The sequence below is a fragment of the Pyrgilauda ruficollis genome, unplaced genomic scaffold (assembly GCF_017590135.1).
Source record: "Pyrgilauda ruficollis isolate IOZ18807 unplaced genomic scaffold, ASM1759013v1 scaffold67, whole genome shotgun sequence".
NCBI classification, from domain to species: domain Eukaryota; kingdom Metazoa; phylum Chordata; class Aves; order Passeriformes; family Passeridae; genus Pyrgilauda; species Pyrgilauda ruficollis.
In genome coordinates, this window is record NW_024528488.1 from 1,135,319 (window position 1) to 1,158,383 (window position 23,065).

General features: G+C 45.8%; 1 protein-coding gene across 1 annotated transcript; it reads left to right on the top strand.

Annotated features, from left to right (window-relative positions):
* The first annotated feature begins 4 nt into the window (after nt 1-4).
* MTMR8 (myotubularin related protein 8) lies at nt 5-21,534 on the top strand. The gene is made up of 14 exons (XM_041484664.1): nt 5-85; nt 1,595-1,717; nt 2,638-2,800; nt 5,048-5,205; nt 6,716-6,844; nt 8,105-8,239; nt 9,960-10,092; nt 11,484-11,593; nt 12,476-12,601; nt 14,145-14,194; nt 14,757-14,957; nt 15,328-15,456; nt 16,667-16,793; nt 18,063-21,534. The coding sequence occupies exons 1-14, from the start codon at nt 62-64 to the stop codon at nt 18,288-18,290; spliced, it is 1,836 nt and encodes a 611-aa protein (XP_041340598.1). The 5' UTR covers nt 5-61; the 3' UTR covers nt 18,291-21,534.
* The last annotated feature ends 1,531 nt before the right edge of the window (nt 21,535-23,065 follow it).

A 23,065-nucleotide genomic window follows, 5' to 3' on the forward strand; every position in this document is an offset into this window, starting at 1 on the left:
GGGCGGGGCGCGCGCGCCCTGATGGCGGCGGGGCGGCCCCTCACGGCGGGGCCGGGCGGCCATGGAGCACATCAGCACCCCCAAGGTAACGCCGCCGCCCGCGGCCCCGGCCCGCTCCCCGCCGCGGAACGGAACGGCCCGAGCGGCTGCGGGTGGGGAGGGGTCCCCGCCGCGGTCCCCGGGTGTTGGTGGCTCCGGCGCCCTGTGGGGAGGGGGTGCGGTGGTGGGCAGAGCCCCAGGTGGTTTGGGGGCGATTCCGGAATGTTTCCTTTCTGTCAAAGCGCGGAGATTCCTCTCAGTCCCAAGGAGGGAACCAAAGGGTGCTTTTTTTCTGGGTTGTTTTTTTTTTATTATTATTTGTTTGTTTGTTTTTCCCATTGAATCAAATCAAACAGGAGCTCCGGGAATGCTGTGCTAAAAGGAATTGCATTTATTCAGGCAGCAGTTGATAATTTAATTTTATCCTTCACTGCAGTGAAGGTTACTGTTATTCGTTTTATTCTGTAGGACTTTGGTTTGGGGATGCTCGTCACCCCCTGCTCTGAGATGCTGCATGTCTGTAGTGCCCTGAAAAGGCAATATTGTATTTGATAGTTATATCTGCTGAGAAACACGACCTGCTGAGAGGACACCGAGCCCAGGCCTCAGCTCTCCAATTTATTTGCTGAGATTTTCCATTTGTACTGGAGACATAAGGAAGCTCGCGCATTCAATACCCAAAACTAATCTATCATTTACTGTTAAAACATTTGTTTTCATTGTCCATCCAATTTTTTTTCCCTGTTGTTTCTGCTTAATGGTGAAAGAAAAATTTTATCTGCGTTCATTAGGCAGCAAATAGGCCAGGAGAAAATCAATCCAGTGCTGTACCATATTTTATTGTGTCTGTGCCGAGTTCTTTAAAGCTGTTTTTTTATTAATTAGCTTGGTGTGGTTTATGAAATACACTTGGAGGCCAGGAAGTGAGTTACAAGAAGTAGCTACTGATAGGGAATGAGCAGTGGGAAGTCAGACTGGAGAGGGCTGTTCCTTTCAGAGCAACATGTTGAACACCCTGAGCACAGGCACATCTTTTCTTTGCAGTTCTTTGTCTTGTTATTTCTGCAGCCTCACACAGTAACAAACTGGGATCATCTTGGCTACAAATCCAGTAATCCTGTTAGGGTTTGCTGGTGCCGAACCACGGCTGTTTGCTTAACCTTTGTGGCTTTAATTCATGGAGAAATAATTTGAGTTTATGGTGTAAGGCTGGCTTGGTGTTGCAGGGGGGACTTAAGATCTTGTGTTTTTCTGTTTTGCTTCATGAGCTGTGTATTAGAAGTTGAAAGAATAGAGCTCAACAGGTGTTTAGGCAGTGCTTCCATCAGAGCTGGACTTGGAGGAATTTCCCCATGGAAAGGGTGATCAGGCCTTGGAAAGGGCTGCCAGAGAGGTTTGGAGTCCCCATCCCTGGGGTGTCCAAGGAACACCTGGATGTGTGCTGGGTGACAGGGTGGGAACTGGGCACAGGCTGAACTCCATGATCCCAGAGGGCTTTTCCAACCTCAGCAATCCTGGGATTCTGTGGTGTTCTCATGCTGTGTTCCTGCTGCAGGTGGAAAATGTGAAGTTGCTGGATCGCTACGCCAGCAGGAAGGCAGCGAGCGGGACCCTGTACCTGACAGCCACACACCTGATCTACGTGGATGCCTCTGCTGAAGTCAGGAAGGAAACATGGGTATGCTGGGCTGCAAACACACCTGGGAAAGCCAGGGAAAGCTGCTTCAGGTCACAGGATGGATTGGATGGAGAGAGACTTGAAGGATCATCCCATTTCACCGCTGCAGTGACACCTTCCACTGTCCCAGGCTGCTCCCAGCCCCAGTGTCCAGCCTGGCCTTGGAACTTCCAGGGATCCAGGGGCAGCCACAGCTGCTCTGGGCACCCTGTGCCAGGGCCTGCCCACCCTCCCAATTGGGAACAATTCCTTCCCAATATCCTGTCCATCCCTGCCCTCCATTCCTGCCCTTCCCAGTGGGAAGCCATTCCCTCTTGTCCTGGAACTTAATGCTCTCATTTCCAGAATGAGCAGGTTTGGCAATTCCACAGCCGCAGTGGTCTTTTAGAGCATTTTGATACCCAGTGCTTCCCAGAAACAGCTGGTTTGGAAGGAAATGAGCACAATGGTGATGTGACTTGATAGAGTTCACTCATGGAATTAGTGTCAGTTCAAGGCATGTAAAAAACTTCTGCAATTTCCTATTTAAAACTCAATATACAAGACCACTAGATGTGAATTTGCAGCTTTTAGAAGTGCAGATTTAGCCTGAAATGAGCCTGTTTTGTTAATTTTGAGGTAAAATGGGAATGACAGAATGTATTTCATATGGAGGTGAAAGGAAAGCAAAGTGCATCAGGTAAACTGAGCTGCACATCTGTCTCTGAAAGCAGTTTATGTAAATCTGTAGTTTTTCAGTCCTGCTTTAGTTCCCTGGGTTTGGGGTGCAGTTTATGTTTGATGTCACAAATTAACTCATTTCCTGCTGCTCCTTAGCTGCAGGAAGCATAAACAGCTGATTGTATTGCAAAGGTTTCCTATCTGCTTGCACTGCTCACAGCTTTATCAGTAACAAATGATGTTTATTCCCTTTTCTCCAGATCCTGCACCACCACATCTCCAGCGTGGAGAAGCTGCCCCTGACCACGGCTGGGTACCCCCTGCTCATCCACTGCAAGAACTTCCACGTGGCTCACTTTGTGATTGGCCAGGAGAGGGACTGCCACGATGTGTTCACCTCCCTGCTCAAGCTCTCCCAGCCAGGTACTGGGGTTGGGAATCTCTCCTGGGAATCTCTGGAATGCTCCAAACTGAGCCATGGGAAAGCTCTGCTACCCCACACTTGGGTTTGGGAGGGAGGGAGGGAGTGGGATCAGAATCAGCTTCCAGCACCAGGGACAAAGGCAGGTCTCAGGGAGCTGAGTTCTGTGGAGCAGGACATTTGCTTCCAAGCTAAACACAGTCTTGGGAGCCAAGAAAGATGGAGAGAGATTGTTTACAGGAGCCTGGAGTGACAGGACAACAGGGTATGGATTCACACTGAGAGAGCAGGGTTAGGTGGGGTATTGGGAAGGAATCCTTCCCTGTGGGGGTGGTGAGGCCCTGGCACAGGGTGCCCAGAGAAGCTGTGGCTGCCCCTGGATCCCTGGAAGTTGCAAGGTCAGGTTGGACACTGGGGCTTGGGGCAGCCTGGGACAGGGGAAGGTGTCCCAGGGGTGGCACTGGATGAGCTGTTGCAAACCAAACCTCTCTGTGATTTTGTCACTCTCTGGCAGTGGGAGTGACGTGGTCTCCCATGAGGAACTTCTGGAGAGCTGTGCAAAGTTCATATCCCAAACCTGGCCACTGTCCGTCCCCTGTGTGACTCAGCTGTTGGCTGTGTGCAGTTCTGCCCTTTCCAGCTGATCCAGGCATTCACAGAATTCCCAAATTCCACAATTTGGCATCTTGGCTGTGTTTCCAGCAGTGTGGTTAGGCTGCTCTGCAGTGTTTGCTCAGTGAAGCCTGTGCTTCACCCTGCCCTGACTTGGAGTCACTCTTGCAGTGTGAGCCAGACACCTTCAAAACCCTGTGCTCTCTTCTAGCTCCAGCTTTTTATTCCAGCATGGATGAATCTTCATGCTTTTCTTGCAGGACAGCATTCCACTGAGCATTCCACCTGGCTTCTGCCTCTGGCAGCCTCTGCTTTTGGGATGCTGGAACCCATTTTGGAGTTGTGTTATTACAGGCATGTCATTTGTAGTTGCAATTTGTGTCACCAGGCTGAGGGAGGGGAACTGATGGCACCAGGCAGCTTCTTGCTGGCCTTCACACAGGGCTGGGCTGAAAATCCTGTAGGGGAAATGGGCTTTGCCCAGTTTAGATGTTTTTTTAATTTGATATTAAGGCCTGTGTCTATTCCCAGCACCTCCTTGTGCTCTTTGCAGTTTTCTTAGTTTTGAAGTTCTGCCTCTGATGCTGTAGCTGGCAGGTTTGTGGTGTTAACATTTAAAAGCTATCACTGCTGTTTGACGTTTGAAAATTAGAGGTCTGGGTAGTGCCTGAAGTGTGGGAGGTGTCACTGCAGGGGCTCACACCAGTTTCCTTTGGTCTCTACTTAACTGTGTAAATGCTGTAGCTCCTCTTTCTCTTTCTCTTTCTCTTTTTCTCTTTCTCTTTCTCTTTCTCTTTCTCTTTCTCTTTCTCTTTCTCTTTCTCTTTCTCTTTCTCTTTCTCTTCTCCTTGATTGTAACAGCACATTTTTGTTGTTTTAAGATGTCTGAGTGTGCTCCCTTCATGGATTTTTGGCAGAGCACATCATTACTGATTATTTGCACACATGTGATGGACAGCTCTGGGTTACCTGCTTGGTACCCAGTTGCTTTATCAGCCTCTGACAGGTTTCCCTCTGTGGAGCTGCCTTGGGAATCAGCTGGATGAGTTATTGGTTGGATTTGCATTTTGTGAAGAGAGGGAAGGAGGTTGGGATGGTGAATGGGCACTTGTCAGAGCCAGCCTGCAGCCTTCATTGGGCTGGCAGCAATATTCCAGACATCCCTCAAGTTTGCCAGTCTCAGAATTTGTTGCTGGGCAATGACCTTACAGGTGTGCAGGAGCTGTTGTATGAACTCTCCACAGAAAGCAGATCTTTTAGTCCATGTTTTCATGTATGGCTTAATGGTTTTGATATAAATCCCATCTAACATGCTTGCTACAGTGAATTCAGGAGGAAGTAATTTGTTTAGGAAAAATTACTTCTTCCAGCTTGGGCTAAAACACTTTGTTAGAATTAATCTACTAAAACACTTTGTTAGAATTAATCTATCTCCCTGCATTTGGGAACTGAGTAGTGGAAATTCCTGAATTTTAGCACTTGGTACTATCCCAAACCAAAAATCTATAGAAGGTTGAGAAGTCTTAAATACTTCGAATACTCCTCTGTAGCACTCAGTCATTGATTTCTAGAAGTTTTGGCCTCCCTGGATGTCTTTGCATCTCTAACTTGTTGATGTTCTTCTTTCTCCTTCCCAGTGAAACCCGAAGAACTTTATGCTTTCTCTTACAATCCTAAAATGTCCAAAGAGAGCCGGGAGATGGGATGGAAACTGATTGATTTGAAACTGGATTACCAGCGTATGGGAATTCCCAACGACTCCTGGGAAATAACGGATATTAACAAGGACTATGAGGTAACTCCTGCCCAGAGGAGCCATTCCATGCACTATCTCCTTGTAGTCATTAATGACAGCCCTGCTGCTGCCTCTGGGGAGGAAGGAGCTCGCTTGCTCTGAGTCAAAGCACATCATCTTGACGAGGAGTTGCAAATGATGATGCTCCAGGATAGTCACCTTCTTGTGTTTGATCCCCCTGACAAGAGAGCAGAGCCTTGTTTTTCTGCAGAAATGTCAACCCATCTGTTAAGCAAAGCCTCGAGTACCCTGAGCTTCTTTTGGTATTTCCAAAGCCTGTCCCACCTGGCTGGTGACAGATGTGGAGGAGAGAAGGAAATGGCAGCAGCTTGGATTGGTGGGAAATGAGGCAGAGTGGAGAGGGACTAGGGAAGGAAGGGAAGGAAAAACAGCAGTGGAAAACAGAGCCTTTTTTGCTTTCTCAGTTGGATCTTCTGCTACCTAAGGGCCCTCTGTCATTCCAGTCTGAGCTGCATGCTGCTGTTATTTTCCCTGAAAGGCCAACTTGGATCTAAACAACATGAAACAAAAGCATTTGTCAGCAAGCTTGTTCAAAATCCTGCTCCACATTATTTCCCTTTTTATTTCCTCTGGGGCTGTGTGCAGTCAGACCTGGCTACTGAAAAGCAAGGCAAGCAACTCCAAGGAAGACACCGACATATTCATAACTCTGAATCCCTTTCCCTGATACTTTCTTTACTTTAAGCTGTGGCTTGAAGAAATACAAGCCTGTGCTGTCAGAGGTGACTGCCAGTTTTACCTGCCTCTGCCTGTGGGGGCCTGAACTGAGCTCTGATATGAGAAGTAGCTGCTGTGGCCATCTCAAATCAGTAATCACTCAGAGGCTTTGCTTGCTGCAGTGGAACTCTCAGGTGCTTTAGAGTTTCCTCACGGTTTCCAGCCTGTGTTTTAGAGTTGTCAAGCCTGATGTAAAGCCAGGCTTGGAGAGCAGCTTATCTTTGAAGTCCATGCTGCAAATACTGTGCTTGTTTGAGGAGAAATGATGAAGCTGCTCTCTGAGGATTCCACCTGAGTGCTGGAAGTGCCTTTCCAGTTGCATAACATTTAGAGAGAACTTTTTAAATAGGGTTAATTTCTCTTTTGTGGAAAGGAATTCTTGGCTGTGAGGGTGGGCAGGCCCTGCAATAGAATTCCCAGAGAAGCTGTGGCTGCCCTTGGATCCCTGGAAGTGTCCAAGGCCGGGTTGGATGAGGATTGGTGTTCCATGGGACAGTGGAAGGTGTCCCTGCCCATGGCAGGGGTGGGATGGCTTTAATGTCTCTTCCAACCCAAACCGTTCTGTGAATCTAATTTAGAAACTTGCATTACGTTTCTGGATTTAAAGAACTTCTTTAAACCTGCTTTGTGCAGTCCAGTTTTTAGGTTCAGATGCAGAGTTGATAGTTTCCTGCATTGTTTTCCTCGTAACGTAATAAGCTAAAGATGAATTCTTCATGAATTTTAAAGTGCTCAGGAGCAATATCTGGGTTTTTTCTCTGTTCTCCCTCAGGTTTGCAGCACATACCCTCCTGAGATCGTGGTGCCTCGAGCTGCTACCAAGGCCGTGGTGATGGGAAGTTCAAGGTTCAGGAGCCGAGGGCGGATTCCGGTGCTTTCGTACTTGTACAAGGAAAACAATGTTAGTGCTTCACTGCCTGCTGCCTGGGGGGAATGAGGGTTCTCCTTTTTGTCCACTTCCCTTCTAATGAAAGGAAAGAATAAGATAATTATTAGATTTGAGGCCTTTGAGAGCTGTGCTTCTCTTAATGGATTTCATTCTGAGTCACAGAATGAGCTGAAGGCAAACACTTGGAATGCATCCAGAGCTCTGCCAAAAGCACAGACTTTCCAAGCTTCCTGTTGGGAATTTTTTCTTAATCAGCTTTCAGCAATTCCTTCTGATGTGGGGTTTTTTAATCTCCTCTTTAGTTATATTGAATAATGTTTTACCAAGTTATGTGTTGACTCGGCTGGATTTTCATAGTATTGAAGAGGAGGAACTACCCTGAAATAAATCCCCACTAGTTCAGAATAAGTGAAGGTTTCATTTTTTTTCCACTGAAGACCAGAATGTAAATTTATAACTTTGCTGCCTCAGCAGTGTTTTAGATGCTGATCTTAGGAAAATTCAGTCACAGCCAAATTGTTGTTTTCCTGAGGAAGCATGCCTTGACCTGGGCACTGCCTGGAGTTGTGCTGGAAACTAATGAAATTTCCTTAAAATACACCCTGTGCTGCTCTGAATGTGCAGCAACAACTGATAAGGAAAACTCAGAATGGTTTGGAAATAGAAACCAGATGGAAAACATGAGAAATTGCTGCCTTACAATACTTTCAGGAGGCTCATGGAAAGGAGGTAGAGGGGCTTTTATATGGGAACGTAGTGACAGGGCAAGTGGGAATGGTTTTAAACTGCCAGAGGGCAGGGTCAGATGGGATATTGGGAAGAAATTGTTCCCTGTGAGGGTGGGCAGGCCCTGGCACGGGGTGCCCAGAGCAGCTGTGGCTGCTCCTGGATCCCTGGCAGTGTCCAAGGCCAGGCTGGAGCACCTGGGGATAGTGGAGGGTGTCCCTGCCCATTGCAGGGGGTGCAGTGAGATTTTTAAGGTCCTTTCCACCCAGCCATTCTGGGATTCCATGAGCTACTGACGTTTGGGGTGACCATCAGGCAGAGCAGGTGGAGCCTCCTCACCCTCTCTACTCCAAGTTCCCCAAAGTTGTCACTTTGTGAAATGGCCCAGTGTGTGTCCCCCACAGCAGCAGCTCCTCAGAAGGAGCACAGTTAAACTGACTCTGAGGGGTGTGGGGCAGGAGGAGAGGCTGAGGCTGTGAGCCCAGGGGGCTCTGGGGCAGGAGGAGGGCAGTGGGAGCAGGGCTGATCTGTGTGTGTGTGTTGCAGGCTGCCCTGTGCCGCTGCAGCCAGCCCCTGGCCGGGTTCAGCGCGCGCTGCCTGGAGGACGAGCAGATGCTCCAGGCCATCCGAGAGGCCAACCCCGGCTGCCCCTTCATGTATGTTGTAGACACGAGGCCAAAGGTACCTCCATGGGCTCTGGGCTGCTTTTAAATCTCTTGTGTGAATGTGCAGTGCTGTTTCCAGTTCATTCTGTCACAGTTCTGGGTTGGTCTTGCAGAGGAATGTGGGATCGGGCTCCTGGTTCAGGGTGTAGAAATGGAATGTGAAGTTGATCCTAAGGATTTTTGCCTCCTGGAGTATCCTGGGTTTGAGGTTTGTGTTGAGGATGACCTGATGGAACTGGCAGTTGTGAACCTGGCTGGGACAGTGAAGCATTTTCCTGCAGAGTCCTAAAGGACAAAGGAGAGAACTAGAAGTGGAGTTGGAGAGAAGCCTCAGGATTCAGTTCCACAAGGCTGAAGTGCTTTTACTGGCAGATCGGGGAGGAAGTGGAGCTGTGAATAGCAATCCCTCCCCCTTTTTTTTTCCTTTTAAAAATAAGACTTGTGATGGAGCTTAATACAACTCAGCCCCACTGTTTGGGGCTAGAACTTGAGAGCTGAGGGTTTATTTGAAAGGAAGTATTTGCAAAATTAAAATTTTAATGACTGTCATCTTGAGGAACTGAATTTAGAAACCCAATTCCAATGATTCTCCTGTAAACATGGATTAGGGGTTTGTTAGAAGCCAATTAGAATATAAGGGTTTTCATAGCACACAATTATTTAAATGCAAAGATTTAAATTGCTCTTATTATTTGAAAATGGAGCTTTCTGAGAACCTGCTTCACTGTTCAGATCTTGCAGTTATTTCATATAAACTACAGGTTTAGTTAAACTGTGGCAAGGGCAAGAAAGAAAGTGTATTTTTGGGGAAAACGGGGAGTATTTCACATCTTGCTCCAGTGTGTATTTTGGATTTTAGTGTGACATTCTCTAGAGATCCCCTGTTCTGCCATGATATGTGCATTTCTTCTGGTGCAGACAGATGCCAGTGGCAGAGATGTGCCACTGAAATCCATCACTGGTGGCAGTATCTGCTAAAGCATTTGGTGGCGAGGGGAGAACGTATAACTGGTGACACTTCTTCTAAGCCAACCTGTCCCTCTCTGGCAGAACTGAGGCACTGGGGTTATTTTACAGTTCTAAAGGTGTCTGCACCATATCTGGCTCTTCTCTCCCAAAAGCTGCCAAATTATAAGGGGGGTTGAGCTGCTCTGTTTTCTGTCCCCACCAGAGATGTCCTGGCAGCTCTTGAACTGGTTTGGGGAATGTTAGAGCAATTGGCTTCTTTTCTGCTTCTGTCTTGCAGTTGCTCTGTTCTTTCTGCTCATCTTCAATGTTTCTGTGTTTCCCTCAGGTGGCTTAATTTCCTCTGTACATGTATGTCAGTGAAAATTGGAAATTCCCTTACTATTTCTATACCACCCTGTATGTAAAAATGTTAAAAATGGCTTTCCTAGTTCTGCTTTCCTGTGCCTGTCTCTGAATTTCCTTAGGTCAACTCAGTTGGGGCAGGTTTAGTGTCTCTGATAGCAGAAACAGGGGGTTTATACTACCCTAAGGAGGGTTTTAATGAGCCTCTGACTAATGAAACTGCAGTAATTTTAGTGAAACAGCTGAAAGAACTGTCTGGGAGGTGGGGAAGTACAGCTGAGTAACAGCTTTGTCCAGTATGTTTTCTGGGAGATTCAAACAACAACAACAACAAAACAAAAGAAAAAAAAAAAAGGGACTTGCAAAACAGCCTCTCTGAATTTTGTTGTGATTTTCTCTTCTCTTCTGCTCTTTGAATTTGCCAGTTGAATGCCATGGCCAACAGAGCTGCTGGGAAGGGCTATGAGAATGAAGATAATTATGAAAACATTCGTTTTAAATTCATTGGCATAGAGAACATCCATGTGATGAGGAGCAGCCTGCAGAAACTGCTGGAAGGTGGGTACAGCCCTGGGAGGGGTTTGTCTTTCTTACCCCTCTGGACAGAACTTCCTGCCAAATACCCAAAGGTTCCATGCACAAACGTGTTCTGATGGAAGCAAAGTCAGCATCTTGCTTTGTTTGCTGCATTCAGGGACTGAAAGTATTAATGCTGTTAAAATGCTTTCCTGCTTGACATTTTCTTTGTTCTTGTGCTTGGTTTTATAGTGGTTCAAAAATAGCAACTAATACTAAAAGCATTCCTTGATGAATGTGCTAAATTATTAGAAAAAGGTTAGAGAATATTACATTTTACAGCTAAGACAGTCTCATTGTTGCTTCATGACTTATTGAAGGAAAACTAACAGAAGTTGTTCAGCAATGCTTTTTGGGGTTTGCTATATTTGGAGTATTAACAGTATTTCTGAGTTGAAATGCATGATCTTCCAAAGACTTGAGTCTCATACATACTTTGTTCTAACTTTTCATTTATTTCTGATTCCTTTTAACCAAACTCCTTTAAAATGTATTAAATTAATGTTTTAATATCTAAATATATGAAAATGCAAAGTAATTAAGCTCATTGTGACCACAGGCAGGAATGCAAAGCAGGGCAAAAGAGACCTGAGATTGGGGATCAAGAGGGTAATGAGGCCCAGAGTTTCATTGTTAGAATTTTGGACAGTTTTGCAATTCAAGTGCTGTACTCCAAAATAGGAGTTTAATATTTTAGTAACAGCCACAATACTCATATTTTTTTCAAAATAGTTGGGTAGTTGGTGCTCCCAGGTGGCCCTGCAGGATCCATGGTGACCTTGGACACAAATGGGGCTGTTCCCACCCAAAAGAGTGGCCTGATCACAGCTCTGAGTCCTCAGTTGCCTCTTCCTGACAGATTTATTTTATGGTGGGAGAAGAGGCAGAATAAAAACTTGTTTGCTCCCATGTTCTTCTCCAACAGTGATAAAATCTCGTTCACTGGGGCTTGTGGACTGTTCTGAACTTTATTACTCCAAGTGTTTTCTTTGCTGGATTTCATTAGAGCAGCTGAGTTGCCTTCAAGGTTAGATTTGTTATTTCTGTCTCTAAATTAGAGAGAAATAACTTCAAATCTCTGGGAAGTGAGTGAGTGGTTGTAGATGTGATGGTGGTGTAAAAGTGAAGTTCCAGCTCACTGCTGGAAAAACCACAGCTGAATAAATAACGAGTTACCCTTTAAACAAAGAGCGAGAGGAGATTTCCAGAGCCTGAAATTCTCACAAAACCAGCAATTTTTTAGTTATGAAATTTAGATACACAACCATTAGTGTGTCCTTTAGACAGGATATTGCTGCAAGCACTTGAAATTGTCAGGGGGATAAAGGAGAGGTGCAGAGGATGCTGTTCTGACTCTCTGTGTGTGCTCCCAGTGTGTGAGATGAAGTCTCCCTCCATGAGCGATTTCCTGACAGGGCTGGAGAACTCGGGCTGGTTACGGCACATCAAGGCTGTGATGGATGCAGGTGTCTTCCTGGCCAAGGTAAAGCTGCTCTCCAGCTGCATTCCAAAATGTCCCCTGCTGTGCTGGGGACTGCTGCAGGGTTGGGAAGGTGGCTCTGAGGAGAAGGTGTTGTTCAGGTTGGTTCAATCTCTCCAAAAATGTTGGGTCATGCAGCTGCTGGGCAAACAGGTCCTGTGTCATGTATTGTACCAGGGTTTTATTAGAGCTCACGTGAAACATAAGATCACAAAATGTGAATAAATTACCTTTATAAACCTTTCTATATAGCAGTGCAAACAATTCCTAACCCTGTGCTCATTATTCATCCACTGCTCTGCTTGAATTGAGGGGTTGTTTTGACTAGTTTATTTTCTCCTGGTTTGCTGTGATGTGGACACTAATTTTGATTATTCAACATAGTCCTCTTTTCTGCAGAGCTGGTGGCTTTGCAGGTCAGGCAGAAGGAAGGAAGTCACTCAGGAGTAGTACAGGGTGTGCAGGAAGTGTGTGGTGAGAGGAGTGAGTAGTAAACCTTGGTTGTCTCACAATTTGCCCACGTCACAAGTGAGAAACTTTGGTTTCTCTCCTGCCCTAAGTGGCAAAAGGCGATGGGATAGGGGGAAGTTGGCATCAACTCTTCTAATTTATCTTGAAGTTCTAATTCCTGGGTGTCCAACTGTTTTTTACTCATCCACCAAATTTTTTCCTCAGAGGAAGAGCCTGGGAATCCTTGGCCTTCCAGAGATCACAGGTGCTGTTTTTTACCAGCCTGCTGCAGCACTTTGCTCTAGCTGGGGCTTCTCTTGATGGAATGTGCATTTCCACAGGCCAGAGGAGAGATGGCCACCACTCCCCCGGGGTTTTGGGGTGGTGCAGGGGAGGGACAGCCTTTCCCTGAGCTCTGTGCTGTGTCCCTGGCAGGCTGTGAGGGAGGAGAGGGCCAGCGTGCTGGTGCACTGCTCCGACGGCTGGGACCGCACGGCCCAGGTCTGCTCCTTGGCCAGCCTCCTCCTGGACCCCTTCTACAGGACCTTCAAAGGCTTCATGGTAAGGACATGCTGCAGTTCCAGTGCCAGCAGGCCCTGGGGAAGGGCTCAGGCCATTTCCTGGGACAAGTATGGGTGACCTACATAAAGCAGCTTTGGTTCTGTAACGAGCTGGAATTGCTGTGAGCAGCACGGCAGCAGCTGATTGACAATTCCCAAATCCTTGTTTCCTGCAATGTCTACATGGGAGCCACTAATGAGAGATCTCAGCAAAGGATGCAGCTCTGGCAGCAATCCACCAAAAAGTGCTGGAGGAGTTTGTCCTGCGTGTCTCTTACCTGCTGGGATTTGAAATTGGCTGAACTCAGCCCTGTCTCCTGTTCATCAGTCAAATCTGCATAATTTCACACTTTTTTAAAAGCCATTTCACTTTAATTTGGCTGTTTGCTTCTAGTGCAGTTTTTAATTTGGCTGTTTGCTTTTAGTGCATGAATACAGGGCAGTCTGTGATGTTTCTTTCCATTCATCTCTGGTTAAATATCTGAAGAGCTGCTCTGTCTCAGGAAAGCTCCTTGAAGGAATCCCTGAAATCAGAACAATGCAGATTTTGCCTTTTCCAGTGCCAGGACTGTTTCTTTGCATTCCATGCTGGTTTTATTGTTTCTATTTTTGTTTCTGGATTATACTGCAGTCTTTTAACAGTTAAAATTCCATGAGCACATTAAACATCTGCCTGGGCTTTGTCTCTGAAGAATCCTGCATGAACTGAGAACAGGATTTCACTCAGGAGCAGGAGCAATGACAGACACATCCCTGTCTGTCCTCCTGGTTTGTAGGCACACGTCCCCTGACATGGGCTTATTCCTAAATTAATTCATCAGCAGTGCAGGAATGGAAAAATTCAAAAAGCCATTTAAATGAAGTTTTCTAAGAACTCTGTTGTGAGTTTCTGCTTCCTCCTCTTAATCTGGATGATGATAGCAGGAATTATCTTTAGATGTGATCCAGCAAAGTAATGATGGATGCAGCTTCAGTCATGTAGTTCCTTGTGAGACATCTCTAAAACAGATTATTTTATTTTATCTTATTTATCAGTAAGGAAAACAGATTATAACAGTTACTATTTTCTGTAACTACAGGCATCTATTTTAAAAATGCCACATAGTTGTTCTGATTTCATCCTGAACTCCTCATTACACAGCTGTACTTCATATGTTTCTTTTTGTCTGTTAAATATTTGTTGAACTTCAGTTGCTGATTTATTTTGCTGGATATTACAGCACTCTTTTCCAAATTAAATAGTACAGTGTAATATTAAGCTGTTAATTCTTTGAGCTCAATATATTTATATATTATGATTTTAACAACTTAGAAACTCCCTCGAAATGGTAGTTTTGAAATGAGTTCTGATTCCAGCAGGGCCATTGCCTTGGTAACTGGATAATCTATAAATCACAGTTCCTGTTCCCATTGATTTCTGGGGATATGTTCATAGCAATAGGGGCAGCAGGTTGTCAGCTTTTTAGGCTTTAACATCAAAGGTTTCATTTTGCTTTTTTAACCAAATTAATGCTCTTTTCTTAATCCCTGCTTTGAACCTGCAGGTCCTGATAGAAAAGGAGTGGATTGCAATGGGCCACAAGTTCTCACACAGGTGAGAGGGGCACATTCCCCTGGGGGGAGTGAAACCAGAACTGTCTGCAGGTTTAGGGGATCCCATGAAAAATTGAAATTAAAAGGAGAAAACATTGGGAAAATATTGGCATGGTGACACAGAGCCAGGGTCTTCTAAGGCTGTTGTTTCATTACTGTGTTTTTATTGCTTTACAAAATCGTGGCTTGAATTCTGGGTGTTTTCCTACCTGCAAAATTCTATTATTTGGGGAGTGCTAATTGTGGAATCACAGAATCATGAAGGCTGGAAAAGCCTTCCAAGATCATGAAGTTCAGCCAGCACCAGCACTAACCCTTGTCCCCAAGTGCCATGTCCACACATCTCTTGAGCACTTCTAGGGATGGTGACCCCACTCTGTCTCATCCATAGTGCTCCAGCCAGACCTGGAATTCTCCTGCAGCCATCCTTGGGAGAGGATCTCTGCCACTTTCTCAGGACTTTCCCAAAATCAAAGCATAAACCTGATCTGGAAGAAAACTGATGGCAAGGGGACATTTTGTGGTGGGTGACAGAAGATTTATTCTGCTTTTTGCACCTGTAGGTGTGGCCACCTGGACGGGGACCCCAAGGAGGTGTCCCCTGTGTTCACACAGTTTGTGGAGTGTGTGTGGCAGCTGATGCAGCAGTTCCCCTGCTCCTTCGAGTTCAGCGAGCGCTTCCTGCTGGAGATCCATGACCACGTTTATTCCTGCCAGTTTGGCAACTTCCTGGGCACCTGCCACAGGGAGAGGGAGGAGCTCAGGTGAGCTGGGGGTTCCTGGAGCCAGCAGGCCACAGATCCCTTGGAATGTCTGGAACAGGGTGTGTTTTATGGAATTGGAGATTGTGGAATATAACCATTTATCGAGGCAATGTTACCCTTAACCAATGTGAGAAAAGAATATGAATTGTATCCCAAAAAAGGTGTTTTGGTTTGGAGCACAATAATAACTTGCAGATATCCCTTCTGGACAGGAGAGTGTCCATTTTAATATCCTGTGCTTATGAAATCAATCAGATCCAGCATAAAAACAATTCTTAGCTCCCTTAATCTAATTCTGCTCTCAACAGCTGCAGTTACTAATCCACTTGCTGCTTTTTTTTAGTGATCAGATGTTCTTTGTACTTGGCAGAATCTTTGAGAAGACCCATTCCCTGTGGCCTTTCCTCTTACAGAGGAAGCAGGAGTTGAGAAATCCTTTGTACAGAGGATTTACAGCTTACAAAGAGCTTCAACCAAACACTCTACCTTTCAGTTTCCAGTAAGTGGCTCAGCTGAGAAGAGGAAGGAGGGGGACATTTCTGTCATTAATAACTCATGTTAAATAAATTTGCACTGATTTAGCTTGGTTTGTTTTACCTTTCCCCTCTGTTCCTCAGGCATAAACTAAGAGGAGCAGTGCAAAGGTGAAATGAATTCAGGTGCTGTAATTTAAAATAATATTTGTAATTTGGTGTTGAGAAAAGAGGGTGGGGAAAGGCAAGGAAAAGCAGAACTTTGGACAGACCCACACACACTCCCTGTCTGCTTGCTCTGTCACACTGAAGTGTTTGAAACAGTTCCTCTTTTCCTCCTTTTTAATGTATATTAAGGAAGTCTTTCAAGCAAGAATTTTGGTGCTCAGTTCAGGGTTTTTCTCAGGCTTTGTTTCTGCATCACTCCTGGGCCCTGCTGAGAGAGAGGGAGATGAAAATGAGATTGTAAGTGCTGTGTGTGCAAATGAAAGTTCGGAGGTTGGGCTGATGCCTTGGGAAGGCTGCCCTAGAACAGAGACTGGACAGAGCTGAAGAATAAAGTAGGGATTTATTAAAGGCCTCAGTGAATCCACCTTGGGCAGCACAAGAGCCCAGCCAGGGCTGCGCCCAAGATGAACCAAAATGGGCACAAAATGCACGAGTGGTCACGGGGTCTCTCACTTCGATAAGTTCTGCTCCATTTGCATATTGGAGCTAATTGTCCAATTCCAGCTCCAACCCATGCAGTCCCATCCTTGTTTTTCTCTCTTCAGCCCACGTTGTTTGTGCTCGTGGGCCTGAATTTGGATCATTTGTCCTTGGTCCCCAGCTAGAGCAGGAATTGTTTTGTCTCCCTGCTCTGTGCAGAGAGCTCACCATCCCCTGATGTGAAGCCCAGACTCACACACTAAAGCAGCACAGAATGTGAAAAATAGAAAAGCTAAAACCTGAGGCATCAGGGCAAACTAAGGAGTGGAAGATAGCTGCCCAAGCTTCCAATAAATCTGCTATATAAAAAAAAAAAAAAAGTATTTTCATCCTATTCTAATATTTACTGCCAGATTTTTTAACTTGAAGAAAAGTTGCCCATTGATGTTGAATTCAATAATCCAAAGGCTGTGGCAGGTTTTCAAATTAATTCCTCATCTCAGTTTGTTAAAAATATTACCCAGCATCTCTTTGTTGGCAGCAATGTCCAGCTGAGTCCCTAATTGCTGGTTTTTGCCTGGTTTTGAGGTTCTGGTGTGGGATGTACAACCGCTTTGACAAGGGCATGCACCCCAAGCAGTGTGTGCTGGACCAGCTGCTGAGCTGCCTGAGCCAGAGGGTGACCCTGGAGGACAACGCAGCCGAGCTGGAAAACGTGAGGCACAGGGGCTGCAAATAGCCTGGGGGTGGGAAGGGTTAACTGAGAGGGTTAATATTGGCCTTATCAGAGAAATACTATCATAGAAATAAATATTGGCCATTAAATATAGAAATTGTACATGTATTATATAAATATATTGTATAAAATCATATATATGATATTAATAGATAAATATTGGTCATTAAATAGATAAATTATACATTATACAGATATTATGTAAATACATACAATATGCATATAGAAAATATAAATATATATTATAAAATTATACTTAAATGTAAATATTGGCCATTAAATACAGAAATTATACATTATACATATATATTATATATTGTATAAAATTATACCTGTATAATATAATATAAATATTGGCCATTAAATATTGGCATTTATTTCCCCTTTTCCCATCATATAAACTCAAATCAGATAAATATACTGACTAAAATAAATATACTGAGTATACAGATGAATATACTGACTGAAATTCATGTGGATTTATTCAACAGGTCTTAAAATAATGTAAGCAAAGATACCTCTTCATATCTCTCCTAGGAAAAAGAATGCTGTTAAAATTTTAGTTTAAAAATATGAGTGGAGTTGTTTAGTTGGGGATTTTTTTGCCATTCACTGTTGTAGGGCCAGGATCCAAGCCAGCCCTTCATAGGGTAAATGCTATTCTTACTTTACTCCAAACATGGATACTCTATGTCCCTTGTATATGATTAAAAGGCATCACAATCACTGATGTTTATGGTGTTTCAAGGTACTGGAGCTGTGTTTTGTCCCAGTTCTCCAGGGGACTGCCAGAATCATTGGGCTGAGGGCAGCAGCTACTGACACCCAGCCAGGCTAAATGACAGATGAATCAGCCAGCTGGGTAAAAATGAGGGGTTCACTGACAAACCTCTGTGTGTTAAGAACCCCAAACCACCCCCAAAGAAATCAAAACACATTTTTTAAAACACACCAGTGTGAAGAACATCAGTGTCCTTTGCTGGGGTGATGTGAATGCTGAAAGCTTCAGCTTTATTCAGCTTTATTGCTTAAACACTGATGTTTGTGTCAGACATGGCAGGATCTTTGTCCAGGTATTTCTTATGTTTGTGTCAGGCATTTGAGGATTTGTGTCCAGCTAGTTCAGTGCTGGATTTCTGAGCTGGAAAAGAGGCACTGCCACAGGGCTGTTGTGTTGACACCTGGTTTTTGTTCCTCTCTGGCATCTAGGTATTAATTATTTGTTTTTATGCCTTTTTATTTGTGCAGAAACTCCCTGTCCTCGACAGCCCCTCGCCCAGCAAAGGCTGCACCTCACGCAAGGCAGGAGCTGCTGCTGCCAAAGCCCCAAATCCTCCTCAGGACTGTGCAGAGGGGGCAGCCCCAGTGCTGAGCAATGGCCCCTCCCTGGGGCACCAGAAGCACAAGGAGAGCCCAGCCCAGCCCCGGGATCTCGGAGCCTCCGGGGAGGATGGGCAGGCTCAGCACCAGGGATGAGCTCTGGGAGCTGCTGGGAGAAGCTCGGGGGGGCTGCTGCAGCCCCCATTTGCAGCTGAGTGTGAGTAGGGGTGTGCAGGGCTGGGGGAGCAGCTGCTGGGGGGCACCTCCTGCAGCTCAGGTGATGCAGAGCTGCCAGGAGCCTGCCTGGCATTCCTGGGAACTTGGCTTTCAGTGGCAACACGTGCATTTCTGAGGGTTAGGGCTGCCTGCCAGCTCTGCTGTTTGATGCTGGAAGAAACCTTGCCAGTTCCATGAGGAGCTGGGCAGTAACCACAGGAGGAAGGATGCAAATCCCTCTGTTCTCAGTGGTGGTCCAAGGTCATCTTAAAACAAGAAAAAATTTTAGTCCGTCTTCAAATGATAAAAACTCCCCCAACCTCTCTTAGCTGTGAATGAGTCTCTGCATGGACCCTTGCCTTGTACCAGAACTGATTGATGTTTTGTTTCCTATGCATATTTGTTACACAAAACCAAACCCTGTGCCTTCTCTGGGACTGTGTCTGTGTCCAGCCAGGCCACTGCAGGTTTTGTGCTGGAGTTTGCAGGGTGCTGTTGGTCCTGTCTGTAGTCGGTGTTTGTGAGAGGTTTTCTTCTGCTGCAGCTTCTCCAGGGTTTTTGCTGTTCCCCTGAGTTCAGCAGCTTTTTCCAAGCTGACCTCTTGAAGAGTCAGCTTTTATGGACCTCCTTTATTGATGGGAGTGCAGAGCCAGGCCACAACACATGGATTTGTGATAAGAGGGAGGATTGGAAATGAGGAAAGACAGCAGAACATTTATGTGGAATTTTTCTCTCTTATTTTGTGATGTTGGTTAAACTGAAGCTAGAGACTAACTGTTCCAAGCTGGAATCATTGATGAGACAGCAGTTACAGATGGGGCTGTGTTCTGGTACTGAAATGGGGCCTGAAATGATAAAATCACTTGCTGAGTGATTCTAGGGAATGTTCAGACTCCAGGAACTTTAGGGATGTTTTGTCTGTCTCATGAACAGTATCTCTAGTGGCAATGAACTTGGGAAGAAACAGAAGAAACAAGGACTTCTCTCCCAGGGATTGGGTGTCACAAATGAGTGCTTGAAGGTCACCCAAAAATCGTTGGGAGGGGCATCAGCAAAAGCAGGTTTGATATAAAAAGGTGTAACCAAATTCATTTGCAAGGTTCACTCTCTTACTTATTAAATGGTTAAAGCACACAGAGAAAAACTAAAATAGAAAATAAAGCAATCTAAAAGTAAAATCATCAGCGTGGAGGCTGGGGATGGAAAAGGGTCAGGATGAAAGGGAATGAGGGACATTCTCCTGTTGAGTCACAGGGTTCAGAGTGGAGCAGCCTCCCTGACTGAGCCCTGGAATTATCAACAATTCAGGCCTAAAGTTTTCCTGGAATCAGAGAATCAGTAGCAGCACTTGAACTCAACAGCAGAGAATCAGCAGGTAAGAAATTGAACAAGGGCTTTATGTAGAATTCCCTGTAAGCACAACAGGAGCTCCCTTAGAGGCTGAGCTCACAAATCCAAAGTACTCCATAATCCAGGAGAGCAGCATTCCCAGTGCTTTGGCTCTGGCACAGCCCCAAGGACCAGGTCCAGGTGTATCCCTGGGAAAAATTCCCCATGAGTTTTCCCTGTTTATAGAGAGTTACTTTTATCAGAGTCACTTTCCAGCCTGGATGCAATTTGGGTCAATATCTTCCTTTGAAATGTCAATAACAAAAATGTTCCACTTGGCTTGTTCTTCAGGCAAGAAAAATCAGATTCCAGGGCTGGTAGCTAAACCCAGGAGTTTGTACTCCAGCCCTGGGAGCAGCCAGTGTTCCTGATAAGCTCAAGGTGCTGCTTATCAAGGTCAAGGCCTGAGGACATTTCTGAGATTGTGGTGAGGCCTTGGGGACTTGGAGGATTCCCCTCCCCAGGAAAGCTGTGCCACTGTCCTTGTTCTGTGCTGAATTGCACAGAATCCCCCTGTGCAGCTTTGTTCAGGATGCTGCTCTGCTCTCTTCTCAAGCTGTTGTTTCAATTAGGTGCTGCCATTAAGTTTTCAAATCAGATTTTCTCTTTTATAAAAAGTTTGGAAGCCAGCTGAAAATATTTGAGCCTTCCCAATCTCCAGTGAAAGCAGAAACATTCCACTGCAACACCAGAAAGTGCAATAACTCTGCTCATGTGCTTTTAACCCACGGTGAAATCACTGGGTAGATCCAGTGTCCAAAACCCAACCCAAACCTCCCTGAGTGGCTGTTCTGGGTAAGAAAATACCTATTTTATAAAGCACATGAAAGATCCAGAGAAAAAGAGAGCACAGAGTTTCTCCATTGCCTGGAATACCAAAGAGGAAGTTTTTTAGTATTGAGGGTTTGTCAGACTTAAATGAAGTTGTTGTCAAGGAAGGAGTGGGAGCTATAAGAGTGATTGATTAAAAATAAAACACTGGAAATGCTGACCCAGGTGTGACTGATGGATCAGCCCTGTCTTTTCTTTCCAGGGGGTAATGGGCAACATGCATCCCCAAATCTGAGAGACAATGGAACATGAAGCCAAGACAGGCACATTTTAGGACCAGTTACTCTATGGATCATCAGTTCTTTGGATATATTTAATAAATTCTCTAATTTTCATTAGAGATCCAAAACTGGAGAGGGTTTTGATTGACTACTGAAGGACCTAAAGGTGCCATTGGTTAATTATTGTACAAATCCAGCTTGCAGAAAGCTCCTGGAAACGTTTGTATGGTGCTTTGCCTTTGGAATTGCCATTGGAGGAGTTGAATAATCTTTCCTTCCTAAAAAGGTTGTCTCTACAAAACTCCAGTGTTACTATACGTGTGTACAACCACCACCAGGTTACTCAGTGTTGTAAGCTTGGAGTAATCTTGCTGCTTTTAACTCCAGTGGCAAAACAGAGCCAAACCCAAAAATTAACGTCTTTTAAACCTCTTGGATTTTGTGTGTGCAGGCTCAGGCAAAGGCTGCAGTGTATTAAGAGCCTTTCATGCTGATGCTGGAACTTAGGAGCTGGAAAAGATTCCAGGGTTTCCTCTTTTTCCACAAGCCCATGGTTTGAAAACCAATGAAGGAGAAGCTTTTTGGTTTTGGTGGCAGCTCTGGGCTGTTTGCAGAGCAGAAGTGAGGAGCGGCTCAAAGCCCAGCAGTGTCCTGAGCTCAGCTGGGATCTGCTGCCCAGGAAAGCTGTGTTCCCTGCTCCTGGAGCATCCTCTGCCCAGGAAAGCTGTGTTCCCTGCTCCTGGAGCATCCTGGAGCATCCTCTGCCCAGGAAAGCTGTGTTCCCTGCTCCTGGAGCATCCTCTGCTGCCCAGGAAAGCTGTGTTCCCTGCTCCTGGAGCATCCTCTGCTGCCCAGGAAAGTGTTCTTCCCTGCTCCTGGAGCATCCTCTGCCCAGGAAAGCTGTGTTCCCTGCTCCTGGAGCATCCTCTGCCCAGGAAAGCTGTGTTCCCTGCTCCTGGAGCATCCTCTGCTCTCTGGAAGTGTGGGAGGAATGGAGGAGCTGTTACTGCTGTTGGGAATCTGCTGCTGCTGGGGAAAGTTCCTGCAACTGGTTGATTCCTAGGGAAGCAGCCATGCTTTGTGAGGTCAGATATCCTGCTTTTATTTGGAGCAGTGCATTTGGATTCCTGTCACAGAGAGCTGGGAGGGAAGAGGGATCTATTTGCTGCAGATGGGCTCTGCTTGGGTAAAACTCTCCCTTTTCTGGAGCTGCTCCTGCCTCACCAGGACATTCCATGGTTTCTCCAGGACATTCCATGGTTTCTCCAGGATATTCTGTGGCTTCCTGCCTTTTCCCAGTGTCTCCTGTGCTACAGCCAGGTGTAACCGTGTAGTGGCCTCTCATACTCTGTGTTAAAACTCCTACTCTGAAGCACAAGAGGGACTCGTGGAGCTTCATTTGAAATGTCTTAAATGTGAACTTTGTTCTGTGGATTCTTAAATTGGGGTTTTCTTTTGCTGTTGTCACCCGTGGGAGAGAAAATCCAATTGGTGCTGTTTGCTCTGCAGGGAAAAAGTGGGAATAATTGGGTTGTCCATAGTTTTAGTTCTCCATGGCCTCTTTAGGGGTGAGGAAAAGCAGTTTGTAAAAGCTTTTAGGTCTTGGTCTGTTCTTGTGCTTAGTGATTTCCTTTCCAAGTTAATTCCTTGGAATAAAAATCCACCTGCTCTGATGCAGAGCCGTCCTGGCTGGGATGGAGGAGGAGATGGGCTTGGAGGGAGCTGGGAAGCTTCAGGAAGCTTCCCCAGTCCTGCAGAGTGGGATTTGGCAGGAGCTGAAGGTGCCCAGAGCACCACAGGATCTCCAGGTGGGAATGTTGGTGTGGAGCAGCCCTGGGGTGTTGTTTCCATCGTTTCTGGGAGCAGAGAGCCCCCAGAGGTGCTCCCAAAGCTGAGGCAGCCCCAGGAAAAGCCTTGGAAAGGGAAGAACTCCTGTTCCAGGCTCCTTCAGCTCCTTGCTGACCTGGTCTTGTGCAGCCACAGAGCCCAGAGGAATGTGCTGGCAGGATGCAGTGCTGGGTACCCAGGAGGGACCAGGAGCATTCCAGAGGGGTTTTCCTCTCCTCCCACCCCCTCTGCTCTGTGCTGAGGGTTGGGGTTGTTTTTAGAGGGACCTCTCCCAGCTATTCCTGGTTTCCATCCTTCCCTCATGCACTTCCAGGCATTCCCTGGGGAAAACCTGCTCTGCATGTCCTATTTGTGTTTAATTATCACCCAGCACTTGATTAATTAGCTGAGGAAGCAGGGGACGGTAAAGGCTGTGCTTGGGACCAG

Bases quoted from the DNA above. Each gene is read 5' to 3' on its own strand.
- MTMR8 (XM_041484664.1), top strand. From the start codon at position 62: ATGGAGCACATCAGCACCCCCAAG. The intron at 5,206-6,715 runs GTAACTCCTGCC...GTTCTCCCTCAG, and splicing joins ATATTAACAAGGACTATGAG to GTTTGCAGCACATACCCTCC. The intron at 16,794-18,062 runs GTGAGGCACAGG...TTATTTGTGCAG, and splicing joins ACGCAGCCGAGCTGGAAAAC to AAACTCCCTGTCCTCGACAG.